The sequence below is a fragment of the Pongo abelii genome, chromosome 13 (genome assembly GCF_028885655.2).
Source record: "Pongo abelii isolate AG06213 chromosome 13, NHGRI_mPonAbe1-v2.0_pri, whole genome shotgun sequence".
In the NCBI taxonomy this organism is placed as follows: Eukaryota; Metazoa; Chordata; class Mammalia; order Primates; family Hominidae; genus Pongo; species Pongo abelii.
In genome coordinates, this window is record NC_071998.2 from 63,149,220 (window position 1) to 63,162,417 (window position 13,198).

The 13,198-nt window shown below is 38.5% G+C and overlaps 1 protein-coding gene across 2 annotated transcripts in view; it reads left to right on the forward strand.

Annotated features, from left to right (window-relative positions):
* Positions 1 to 13,198, forward strand: part of TMC1 (transmembrane channel like 1) — a 261,833-nt gene that overhangs the window by 170,379 nt on the left and 78,256 nt on the right. For both annotated transcript variants that reach the window (XM_024252337.3, XM_063714120.1), the window contains 2 exons: positions 4,046 to 4,152; positions 6,975 to 7,073. In XM_024252337.3, coding sequence (XP_024108105.3) covers positions 4,046 to 4,152; positions 6,975 to 7,073 — 206 coding nt within the window. The remainder of the gene's footprint in view (positions 1 to 4,045; positions 4,153 to 6,974; positions 7,074 to 13,198) is intronic.

The following is a 13,198-nucleotide window of genomic DNA, read 5'->3' on the forward strand; positions in this document are numbered from 1 at the left end:
ATTTATCAGTCTGATTAAATAAAAAAGAATTGGTCATTATCAGCATCAAATTTGTGAATTTGACTGGCTTTAGCTGATTGATGGATATTATCTATACCTATTGTTTCAGAAACACATATTCATTGCATGTTTATTGTATATATGATAGTTTTAAGAAAACTAATTCAACCATGTTTTACTTAAGGGGCCATATAGCAGTGTGGTTAAGAGAGATCTAGATTTGGAGTCAAACACCTGTCGCTCAAGACTGCCTGGTTTAGAAGTCTGGCTTCCTCGTTTACTAGCTATGCAGCCTATAGATCTAAGTCTCTGTAAAATGGGAAAACAATAGTTCCCATTTCATAGGGATTTGATGATCATTAAATGAGTTAATACATACAGATCAAATTGGTGTTTGAAACAAAGATTCACTAAATGTTACCTATTATTAATCAACTTTTGATTCAGTCAACGACTGTGTTTAAGTTTTTGTTTCCTGATTCATAGTGGGACTAATAATACTTAACCTCATTAAGTTCTAGTGGCAGCATAATGAGTTGATGCTGGTAAAGTTCTTGGAACACATAACTGACCATCAAGATATGCTAGCTATTATTATTATTATTACTCATTTGGCTTCCTGACACTGAGAGACTAAGTATGTTAAAATTGCTATTCTTTTCATTTATGCTCTTTTAGTCACACTAATAAGGCATTTCTTTTTAGTGAACATCAGTTTTAGTCAACAACATCCGGTAGGATAGATAAAAGGATAAAGGGGGAAAGGGATAAAAGAGATAAAGGGGATAAAAGGGATATAGAGAGAAGATTTCTTCTTTTTTATTTTTGTGTTGAGACAGGAAAAACTGGAGTTTTTATAACAACCTGTTGTTTCATTTTCACTAGATAAAAGGGATAAAGAGGGAAGATTTCTTCTTTTTTATTTTTGTGTTGAGAGAGGAAAAACTGGAGTTTTTATAACAACCTGTTGTTTCATTTTCTCTACTTTAAGATCTTCGTTTGTTTTGTTACTGTGTTTTCTCCTCTGCCATTGATAGATCTAGTGTTGACGAAACTTTGTCTTCTGGATTTCTTAGTCTCTTCCACCTGTGTCTGGGTCTTTCCTATAATCATTCTAGTTTTAATGAAATCTGCTGGCCTGCAATTCATTTTCTTTACACTTAGGATTCTGTAAAGACTCAACCTCCAAATAAAATAGTTGTGAAGCCACTCTCAAATTTGAGAACTGGAGTTTGGAAGTTTTGGACTCTAAAGTGTATTTCATTATGATGCTTATGCATGTTGGAGGAGGGGATACTTTCTGAAACATCTTAATTCACTTCTCTCTTTTGCATTTAAGTATATTTGTACCCTACACACAAGAAACTCATTTGTCAGAGATTGTGTGTAGGTGCTGAGAGGATGGGCCGTGGCAATAATTAGAAAAGCAAAAGCATAAAAAGTGAGGAAGGAAAAAAGGAATGGTGGATTAGTATCCTATGTGCGGGACTTCATACTGGAAGATCTTACATGTGATTCCAGGGAAAAACTTACCTTGATACCTAGCGACCAAGGCTTTCCTCCAGTAAATGAGTAACTGTAATGAGTAACAAACTGTAAGTCCACTGCCTTCAATAAAACATGATGCGTGAACCTGGCTAAGCAGCCCTCAGGTAGTCATTACCAGAGAATGTAGATAACGGCCATGAAATGATATGAAGTCACTGGGAGCCAAGTGGGTGATCAGATGTCCTAGGAGAAGCAGACCAGTGCACCTGGTGACAGTGCTGGGCTGGGCTGGGGTAGGGTGGGGTGGGGTTGTGTATCAAAACCACACACCCTTAGAAACCTTATAGAACTCTGCACCCCTCGGCAATGTGAAATCAATCCAAATTCTCTTGTGAGCATAAAGAAAAATATTCAGACTTCAAAATCATTGATTTCCTCCAAAATATCCATTTAAAGATTGACTTCTTAAGTTTCTAAAAAAAACCTGCCACTGTTTTGCGGAAATAAGAAAGATGGTAGGTAAAGAATAGACAAAGGGGCCAGGCGCAGTGGCTCACTCCTGTAATCCCAGCACTTTGGGAGGCTGAGGCGGGTGGATCACGAGGTCAGGAGTTGAAGACCAGCCTGGCCAACATGGTGAAACCCCGTCTTTACTAAAATTACAAATATTAGCCAGGTGTGGTGGTGGGTGCCTGTAATCCCAGCTACTCAGGAGGATGAGGCAGGAGAATTGCTCGAAACTGTAAAGCAGAGGTTACAGTGAGCCAAGATTGCGCCACTGCACTCCAGCCTGGGCGACAAGGGCAAAACTCCATCTCAAAACAAAACAAAACAAGAATAGACAAAGGTCCAGAAATAGAGGTGTTACTGTCCTGTGAGGCCAGCCTCATCTAAGTAAGTAGAGGCTGGAATTTGCTACCTATGAGCCTTCCTTTTCCATTGATAATGCTTCCCCACTGATAAAGTTTCAAAGCCAGAAGGCTCCAGAAAATCATTGGTCAATAGAGATGTTTAGCTGAATGTTAGCTGAATGGGACAGAACACATGGGCTGATGCAGCCGGGGACTGAAGGTGTTTGTTGTTTTTTCTTGGGCAACTGACAATGGTAATTTGGAAGATTGGGAAAGCTGGCAACTTGGTGCTGAATCTTAAATGACCATCAAAGAAACTTTTGCTTTTGTAAATCTATGAAATCTGAATCTAAGACTTAAACTCTTCATTTTTCTTCTTCCACTCTCTACTTTAAGAGGGTGCTCTTTTTTTTTCTCTCTCTCAACAAGAATTAACCAATCACTTTACTTTTCACTTCTGGGGGCAAGGGTGAGTTGACTGAACATTTTTGCCTATTGCCTATTCATTCCCCAAAGCTGAAGGGGTTTTTTAAAAGTCATGCTCATCACCCCTTCCTCTGGCCCTAATGCTTAACACCTGTCAATGACTTCGCCTTACATTTTAAATAAAATGCTCACTCTTTACCATGGGTTGAGAGGCCCCACACACTGTGTTTTGGCCTCTCCATCCTTATCTGTCACCACTTTCCCTCATTCATGTATTCCAACTGCACAGGCCTGAGTTGTATTCCTCAATGGTCCCAAACCCTTGCCCCTTAGGATCTTTGTTCTGGCTTTTTCCTCTGCTTGAGCTGCTCTTCCCCAGCTCAGCATGTTGCTCTCTTTTCCTCAAACTTCAGATCTCTGCTTAGATGACATCTCTGATATTCTTTCCTTGACAAAACTTTCTAAAGCAACCCCTCTCAATACTTTCCCTTCCCTCATGTAGGACCTGCTATTATCTCTATCTCTATCTCCTGTCATCTATATCTATAGCTAACGTCTATGTCTGTATCTCCATCTCTGTATCTTTCTATGTATCTTACATATTTGCTGTATCCATACCTCACTAAAATGTAAGTCCTATTATAGCAGCCCCCCATCTATGACATTGTGCTTCACATCTAAGATAATTTCTGGCATAAGATGTATGGAGTGAATGAATGAATTTCAGCTTTTATACCATCCCTGTAAAATTCCAGTAATGGGGGAAACAGCACAGAACTGCTGGTAAGATTACTATCGTAAAGGATGTGGTAAACTCTTCTTGAGAAGAACATTGTTTGCCTGAGAAAAGGGGGGGAAATAGCAGTAATTTTAATTATAGTGATAGCTAATTACTAGCTAGGCACTGTAGTTACCTTTACATATATTTACTTAGTTATCAGTATTAACTCAAGGAATAAAATGCACTCTGCAGATGGCAATCATGGCTGCTCAGCAAAAGGCAGCTTTCACTTGGATGGACTCTGATGGGGTAGGTCACATGCAGTCTGCATATCTGCATTCTACGTACCTTCTACATTCCACATGACAGAGAATGCTTCCATCATGATTAACATTTTGTCTTCCTGAATAGAGAGAAAAGAATGCTATAGCCTATAAATATAAAAAGGACCAATGCCTCACAATTAATGGATTCATTTTGAAGGCAACCAAGACAAAGCTCTTTTTGTTTGTTTGTTTGCTTTGATCTCTCTTCAAACTTTTTATTTTCTTTGTAATAGGTCAGTTTGGCTCCTCAGTGGCCTCATACTTCCTCTTCTTGAGATGGATGTATGGAGTCAATATGGTTCTCTTTATCCTGACATTTAGTCTCATCATGTTGCCAGAGGTGAGATCTGACTTCCAGTTTACAAAACATGCTGAAAAATGTTTCTCCTAGAAAAGTATTTATCTCTTCTTTAAAGTAGAATAATTAACTGGCTATTTTCACATCTTAGAGTCTTAGGATGTGTAATGAGATTAACCTTCAAAACGGTGCCCATGGGCCAAAGGTCCCAATCCTTGCACTAAAGGGTGTGTAAGCCTCTTGAAATTATATAACTTATGTATAATTTCACATGTATGTTTAAATGTGTATTTTTATGTGGAAAGTTTCATGGCTTCTTTCAGTTTCCCAAGGGGGTCTCTGTTCCTAAATGTTAAAAACTGTTGTTCAAGAGGAAGACTTTGACACCTTGTGAGTTGTATTTCTTTATTTTGCCAAGTTAGCTTTGAAAGAAATGCTTCCTTAATGCAACTCAAAGCCTCCAGATTTTCTATACTGAAGAAACACAAAATGAACATATTCCCCCTAAGATACAAAGTAAGATAATGCCCACAACACACACACACACACACACACACACACACAAATAGTGGGATGGGATGAGAGTGGGATGGGATGATGAGGTCCAAAGTCAGAAACTGAAACAGATAGAGGGTCCAAATCAAAGAAGACAAAGCCCTGAGCTGATGTGGGGAAAGGGTCAGCCGAGGCCAAAAAGCTAGACTGAGGTCAGAGCCTTCACCCATATGAAGTTAAATGATTCTGACACCTTTGAATGCTTACCTTACAGAAGTTGGACTAGGTTTTATTTAACCTACAAAGGACCTTTTAGGACCAGTATTTCAAAGCAAATTTGGTCCATACAGCATTGACAACGGCCAAAATTTGGTGGTTTTGGGTGACTTTTTATCCCGATAGCTTCAAATCAGTGCCAGTTTCTATACTAAGCCTCCTATTAACATAATAATAATCATGCTTTACATTCATAAAGAGATTTGAGCTTTTAATACTACAAAGCACTTTCACTTCTTTTACTTACTGTGCCTCACAACAAATTTATGATGTAGAAGACGTTTTCTTCATCCATTTAAAACATGTAAACAGAGTCACATAATACTGATGTGACTTAGCTAACATCTTGGAATAAATTTTTTTATTAAGCTGATCTAGGACTAGAACCCATGATTCGATCCCTTTCTCCAAGATTTTGCACTTTAATCCACTAGTTTTATAATCCTTGAGATAATTCCAGGGCTTCTAAAGTTGTCTGGCTCATAGAAGACAGTGACCAAAGATCAGAGGTCCTGTGTAGTTTATTTTCCAAGTGCACACTTTCAGGTAATGAAGCTGAATGTGTGTATTTTATCTATTTCAAATTAACCCCAGCTTTTTTTTTTTTTTTTTTTTTTGCTTACCTTTCTAAGGAAATCTGAAACTCCTCCATTCCATCACTGGCTACTATGACGTTACTTAGTGTCAGATGCAGGTATAAATGGAGTTTTATCAGCAGCATATATTCTTTCCCTCACACCATGCTGCCTCCATGTGGAGAAAATGAAAGGCTGTTGCTGATTTATTTGAATAATACCAAATTATAGAATGTGTGCTATGTAGTGGATGGAGTGCCTATGTATTAGGTTGGATGTATTCCGAGAGCTAGGAAGCATGCTGGCTTTGGATACCCTTTTATAGGTTGTATTAGGTGCTGAGGGGCGTCCTGTTTTCTGGGCAATGATTACCAACTCCAGCAAAAGAACAAGAGAATGGACACTCTGCATGCTGACATTGCAGAACCACCAGAGGCCAGGGCAGTCATCTCCTGGCTGCAACGCTGTATTTTTCAGCTGCCTCTACCCGACAGGCTCACTCAGTATTCCTCCAAGGCACATGCCCTTTTGCCCCAAGGTCCCATGTCCCTGGGCAAGCCTAAGACCTTGATCTCCTTTGTCCTCTGTGCCCCCGAACTTTGGGGCGAGACAGTATGTGTGGAACCCACCTTCTATTCTGTTCAGACCAGGAAGCCAGATGGGCCAAAGGCCTACTTTGGGAGGTTGTGCAGCTTGTGCACTGGGAGTGAGCAGAGATTGATGTCCAGTCCTTGCTCAGTCAAGCTCTGCACCCGGGCTTCAAGCCACATTCATCTTCTGTTCCCAGCTTTAGGAGGGAAGTTTCCATCTCACAGAAGAAGCAACATCTGCTTGGTAAGCTATGGGGGCTAGAAAGGTGCTCTTTCCAGTTCTCACCAAGGCACCTTCCTATGACCCTATTCTTGCCCTCTCACTGGTCCCCTCTTCCCAGTACTATTCTCCCTACTGTGCTTCTCTTCCAATCTGGTAGCAGGAATTTGAGGCAGCAGCCCTGAATTAGTGATGAAGCAGACACCATAATCAGGGTGCAAGTGTTCTCACATTGCAGACACCCACAAATTACATGATTGTATTTCCTTGAGTTCTCTCTCTTGACATGAAGGACAGAATCTCTCTCCACCCTCACTCCTAAGGGGTATTCTCATATGAAAGTGTGGGTAAGATTGTTTTGTTGAGTCCTATGTGACTCAAAAGGCTACCTCTCTCCTTTCCAGACTTCTAAATCAGAACAGTTTGGTGGTGGTGGTGGCAATGGGGTCCTCAGAAAGCCCTCTGGGGAATGTGGTTGACCTGACTGCTGGTGGTCCCCTGAACTCGGAATGCAGGGTCCTTTGCACTCCCTTTGTTCTTACCTCTGGATTTAGTAGTCGATTCCCAGAAAATGGGACCCCACATGGAGACCCAAAGAGTCCCCATGAAAATGTTTCAGAAGGGCTTTTAAACAAAACCATTTGTGATCACATGTGTGGCTCAGACTTTGTTTCTAATTGTTCACTGCTTTCTTTCTTCTCCATACAGTACCTCTGGGGTTTGCCATATGGCAGTTTACCTAGGAAAACAGTTCCCAGGTCCGAAGAGGCATCGGCAGCAAACTTTGGTGTGTTGTACGACTTCAGTGTAAGTGTCTCCACATAACTGTATTGGTGGGAGGATGGATTTTTATTTAGTTTACTTTATTCTGAAACCCCTCGGCCTCCTCTCCTGGGTCAGGCTGAATGTCTTAAGAAAGATGTCCCTGCTCCCTTTAAGAAAGAAAGGAAAGAAAGAAAGAAAGAAAGAAAGAAAGAAGAAAGAAAGAAAGATACATGTCCCTTTACATAAATGTGACTATGATTTAGGACAATGGTAATATGATCATATGGGAATATAGACTACTGGATAAAGGTGAGCTCAGAGTTCAAAGACTTGAAGCAAATATTCTTATCACTGAGTTTGGAAAAGAATAAAGGAAGAGTCTGCAAATGTGCTTTTTGGAAAATCTTGTTGGATTCCTAGGGAATTAAAACTTTTACACTTCCTATCAACCTCTTTACTTCCTAAACAAGCCTCCTATTTAGTATTACTCAATAGTTAGTACTAAATAAAGCTCAATATTGAAAACTAAGAAATACTAAATTCTAACTTCTAAATAATACTAAAATTAATATTACTCCATTGTAGTATTCAAATGAGCATTACTCCTTGAGCTCCCTTAGGTAGAGATTATTACTATGGAAAGGAGTTATTTCTGTCCATTGAAAAACCATTTTGGACTATATGATTCAAGTCTTCGACAACAATGTAATTCCACATATTCTTTTTTTAAGTAGTGACTAGATTAGAAATGTTTGGAAGCATATGGGTGGGAAAGTAGCCAGGTAGAAATTGAGGAATTGATAATTCAAGTAATTTTTGGAGGCTAGACAATGAGAATAAAATTTTATACAGATTGCAGAATGAAGGAGGGAAAAGCAGACTGCCTGTTTATAGTGTTAATACGTATATCTCACAAACATTTTTATTTCTACTTTTAACCTCCTTATATTGTAAGTTTCCTAAAGAAGAGATCAGGTCTGCTACATCTTTTCAGCCCGTAACCTAGTCCTCATCCAGTACAGGCTAAATGAATCTCGTTGACTGAAAATCCTGAGTGAGGGGGATGATTCGTAGAGCCTTGAAGTAAGAACCACAGGACCAGTTTATGTGAGGAGTACCAGAACATGCAAACCTTAAGAAAAGTTTCCCATCTCCGAATGAACAAAGCAAGCTATTGAATTAGCATGAGGCACAATGATAGCAACAAATACGTGGCATTTGTAATCTTCAATCGCCCCTGTCAGTTGGACTTTCCATTTCAATTCAGCATTTTTTAAACTGAATTATAAACTTGCATAGGTTTTATAAAGATGAATGTGACATGATTCTTGACCTCAGGGTACTCGTGGTATTAGAAGGAAGACACATAAGCAACCAGTATACAAGCTGCTGTGTGCAAAGTTAGCAAAATTTAAAAAAAGGAAAAAAGATTCTGGGGAACTGAGCAAGTGGTTCTTATTTCTTCTTAGGTGGGTCTGGATTTTACAGAAGAGATGGCCTCTGAGTAGATTTTACCTCTCTTTTCTATCACTTCTAGATTTTATTTCTCCTTTCTATCACTTCTAACTTCTTCCATCTCTTCCTCCTCCCCCCCTTATCCCTCTCTTTATCTCTCTCACTTTCAAATTTCAAACAATGCATTACTATGTCCCCTTACCACTGTTTTAATTTCTCATTCTCTTCCTTTGATTAGCAAAATGACAAACTTCCAGTCTGCTTAATAGGAACAAGGACTAAGATCACTGACTTTTTCTGCTTTTTAAGGCATAGCAGAGAAAGGAAGGACTAAAAATATGAACAAAAGGTCTTTTGATTTTTATATATAGATTTCTGAAGTTTAAATACTTCCGAATTTCCCAATGCACTGAAATGGAAAATTTGGGGCAAAAATGTCCATTTGAGATTTGAAACATAGTGACTCAGTTGAGGAAGACAAACAGAAAAGTTGCTGTAAGAGAGTTACTAATGAGTGGACAAGAGGGTCTGAGAGGCAAATTCAAGGGAAAGTAGAGGGAAAGGGTTTGGATGATGAGTGTGCTCCCCAAGATTGTATCACTGCCCTTGACAGCTCTCTCATGTCCAGTTTGGTGAAATATGATTTATAGGTCGGCAGGGGATACAGAAACCAGAGTGATCTATGATATTTATTTCAAGGCCTGCCTGAAAACAGTACTAAGGCAATGAGAGAATTTTTAAAGGTCAAGAGAATATAAGAAAGCCATTACACTGATTTTATTCACTTACAGGCTTACTGCGTGCTGGTATCAGTCATTAATTTGGTATGCATCATTGCTGGGGTTAGTAGTGATTTTAATAGCTGTATTTCTCCATTGTCTGCATCATGCAGTGAACTGTGATTGGTAAGTAAGGTCCCTCACTTCACAACCCACTTCATGGTGGGTATTTATATCTAAGACTAAGCTTGAGTGTTCTTATATGTGAAATGGAGAAAATAATAGTATCCACCTCAAAAAGCATTAAGTGAGATAATGCATGAAATAGCAGATAGCTCAGAGTATGTAGCACACAGTACAGGCTGAGTATTCCTTAGCCAAAATGCTTAAGACCAGAAGTGTTTCATATTCCAAATTTTTTCAGATTTTGGCATATTTCCATATACATAATGAGATATCTTGAAGATGACACTGAAGTCTAAACACAACATTCATTAGTTTCATATACACCTTGTACACATAGCCTGAAAGTGATTTTATCCAATATTTTAAGTAGCCTTGCTCATGAAACAAAGATTTGATGGTGTTTTGACTGTGACCTGTCACATAAGGTGAGGTGTGGAATTTTTCACTTGTGAGCATCATGTCGGTGCTCAAAACATTTCATATTTTGGAGCATTTAAGAGTTTAGATTTTTTTTATTAGGAATGCTTAATCTCTAAATATTCCTTATTAAAAGAACCATAACTTGACCAAAGGCAAACAGCTATTAGGAAACCGAATTGGGATGCAGGGCTGGTGGTATTACACACGGTCATATATGTGGATAGTGACAAGCTAGTAAAAGGACTTTTATTATAACAAAGAAGTAAATACATAAGTAAATAAAAGTATTCTGACCTTAATGAGGAGTTCTTGAAAGATTCAAGGAAAGGAAGCAAAAGGATTATATAGTCGTTATCAAATTGTTCATTGAATAACATTATTATTTAAAAGAAAATATTACTGCTTTAAGGAATTTTATATGACATACAAATTTTTATGACTTTTACAGTTTGAAAGATTTGTCTTTTGTTTTGGCAATGATTATATTCTAAATTCAGCAGGAAAGATAGGTTGATTCATATTAAGGGACATTTTGCTTTTACATTTTTGTAAGAAGAAGGAATTCAGCCCATCCTACAATAAGCTAATAATTGAGCACATTCTCTATACTAGGGTCAAAATAACTTCACAAGTACATCAATAAGAGAGAGGGCAGGACCTTTAATTATTAAGCTGAAGATAACAACAAGAAAAAAATGAACAAAGCTTAATTTAAAATATAGGAGATTTGGTTTCACAATAAAAATCCAAAAGAATAAAGCCAAGTAGTCACTGGTAATAAGACATTATAGATTCAAATGAGATGCTGTCTTGGTCAGGACATGGTGTCCTCCACGGCAGAGGGGAAGAGGCTGCCTGAGCACAGATTGTCTTGAGTATCGTGCATAGATGGTAGAGATCAGACGCCACAGACAGCTGTGGGCTGTCCCTTTAAGAACTCCCATAGAATGGGCAGAGATGTCCTAGAATTGGACAATAAGAAGAGTACAAGGAAGGAAAAATAAAATCTAGCCAAGCTCAAGGACCTGTATATGTTACATCAGGTTAACCAGACCTTTCTCAGAAGACAGAATCTAAATTTCTACTTACATTGCTTTTGTTTTTATTATCATTTTTGTGAATAATACCAAAATTAATGTAGACTAAGTACTTATATGGGCAGGCACTGCGCTTAGTGCTATGATATTTCTATTTATTTATGAATATTATACTCATATATTTATAGTTATTTATACTACTTGTTTCAGTATGCATCAAGAAAATGGAAGGCACAGATATCTCGACAGAGATAATTTAATATAAGAAATTAAACAGGTATTGGGTGACTAAAAAGGGAAAAGGGGACATTGAGGTAACATAGAAATGGTAACAGGTAACACAGAACAGTTTTTACCCCTACTGTTGGGAGAACAAAAGAGGAAGTGGGGTTATTAGAATCTAGGAGTTTGGAGGAAGGGTGCTGCATGGCCCCAGGAGGTGTGATGAGATTGGTTTTGAGTGTGCTCGAACAGGCTGGAAATAGAACCAAATACCATTACCAGAGTGAAGAGGCATTGCTGGAGCCATGCATTCAGGAAAGAGCAAATCTCTTCTGACTTTTTGTCTAAGTGCCTCCTATTGGAAAAATCTGCAAGGAATCCGATCTCAAAGGAAAAAAGTAGCTCCCCAAGTCCCGTCTCCAGCATCACAAAGCAGCGTATACAAGGATGGGTCTGAAGTTGAAACAGCTTACTAACTGGCACATTATTCTATTTATATTGTAACCTATTCCTCATCCTAGTCTAGTAAGGTAGACATTACTATTCCTAATTTACAGATGGAGAGACTGAGTTTCAGTAGGATTTGGTATTTTCCTCCAAGTTCCATGGATGGCAAGTGGAGAGGCTGGGATGCTCATCTGGTCTGTCTGACATATCTGTCTGACTCTGAAGCCTAGGACAAGCTGCCTCTACATAGGCTACCAGGAGCCACTGAGATGGCTACAGGTTTATACTGGAAATTCACAAAAATAAGAGAATTTTAGAAATAGAGGTGCTCTTCGATATTTTCCATCCTATATCTTACCTTCTAAAGTTACAGAAATTTTGAGCTACTGAAGCATGTTCAGGGTCTTCTAGTTGTTAAGAGGCTCCTAATCTAGTGTTCTCTTCATGTCCTGTATTCCGCCCGTAATTTTCCTGTTGTAATTTCCAGCAACATTCTCACTGACTGCTCCTGGAACATTGACTGACTCTGTTTCATGATATATCTATTTCACAAGGGGAAATGGAGTTTTTGGGCCCCATTTTAATCTTTCATAATAATCTTGTAATTCCCAAATCAGCTTCTCAAATAGAATGAGAGCTTTCATGTTTTTTTTCCTGAATTCTTTTTGTATCATTTAAATATTATGCTTTATTAAAATATTCATAATGGAAAATCACATTTTGAAAATTGTTATTATTAATTTTGCTTTGGCTGGTTAGCAAAGTTCTACCTTCAGTTTTTAAAATTAATTTATTTTTGAAATAGACAATAAAAATCGTATATTTGCATGAGTTCTTTGCTTGATCCTCTGAACAATGACTTCATAGAGGTGCTCACTCTGTATTGTCAGATGATCTAAGTATACAACCCAGTATACAACCCAGTATTCCATCTATCGTGGCACCATGGAGGAAATCATTGACAAAATGTTTTTAAACTCCTTAAAAATTCATAATTCTGACTTTTGCAAAGCCCAGGGATGCCAAAACAGGCATCCCTGGGCTTTTGAAAAATGCCATTGTTTAAGCTAGAGCCGTTATCTAGGCTATCATTATCTAGGTAGAGTTTGGGGTGTGTGTGACCTCAATATGAAAACATTTGGATCCACTCTCTTGGATCCAAAGAGATGGCATCTGGAGGCTGTCTCTCAAAGGAGATCTGAGCAGCACACCCAGCTACAGGATCAGTTGACCTTAGACACACTATATAGAGGTAAGTTATTCCACATAGAGGCAGGTGAACAGAAGCAGAATAGATTTAAGATGTGCACTTACAGAATAATGTAAGATAAACACAAGCGTGACCTCTTATGGTACAGGAGCCTATTGGATGCGAAGGATAAGAAAATCTTTGGGGTAAGGTAGGGGAGGTTGTGAGGAACTACCAATCTGTAGAGCTTCATCTGGGAGCCTTGGAACCTCCTCTCCATACCCATGAAAGCTCAGTGCTCTGTGACTTAGACACATATATCACAACTCATCCAAATTGTCTTCAGTTAATAGTAGACAAATACCATACACAACGTACATGATCAGCTAGTCTCAGAGCTTTTCAAAGTCAGAATTTCCATTTATGAAACACCGTATTTTAAAAATATTCTTATTGAGTGCATAATGATACATCTTACTGATGGTGCAGGAA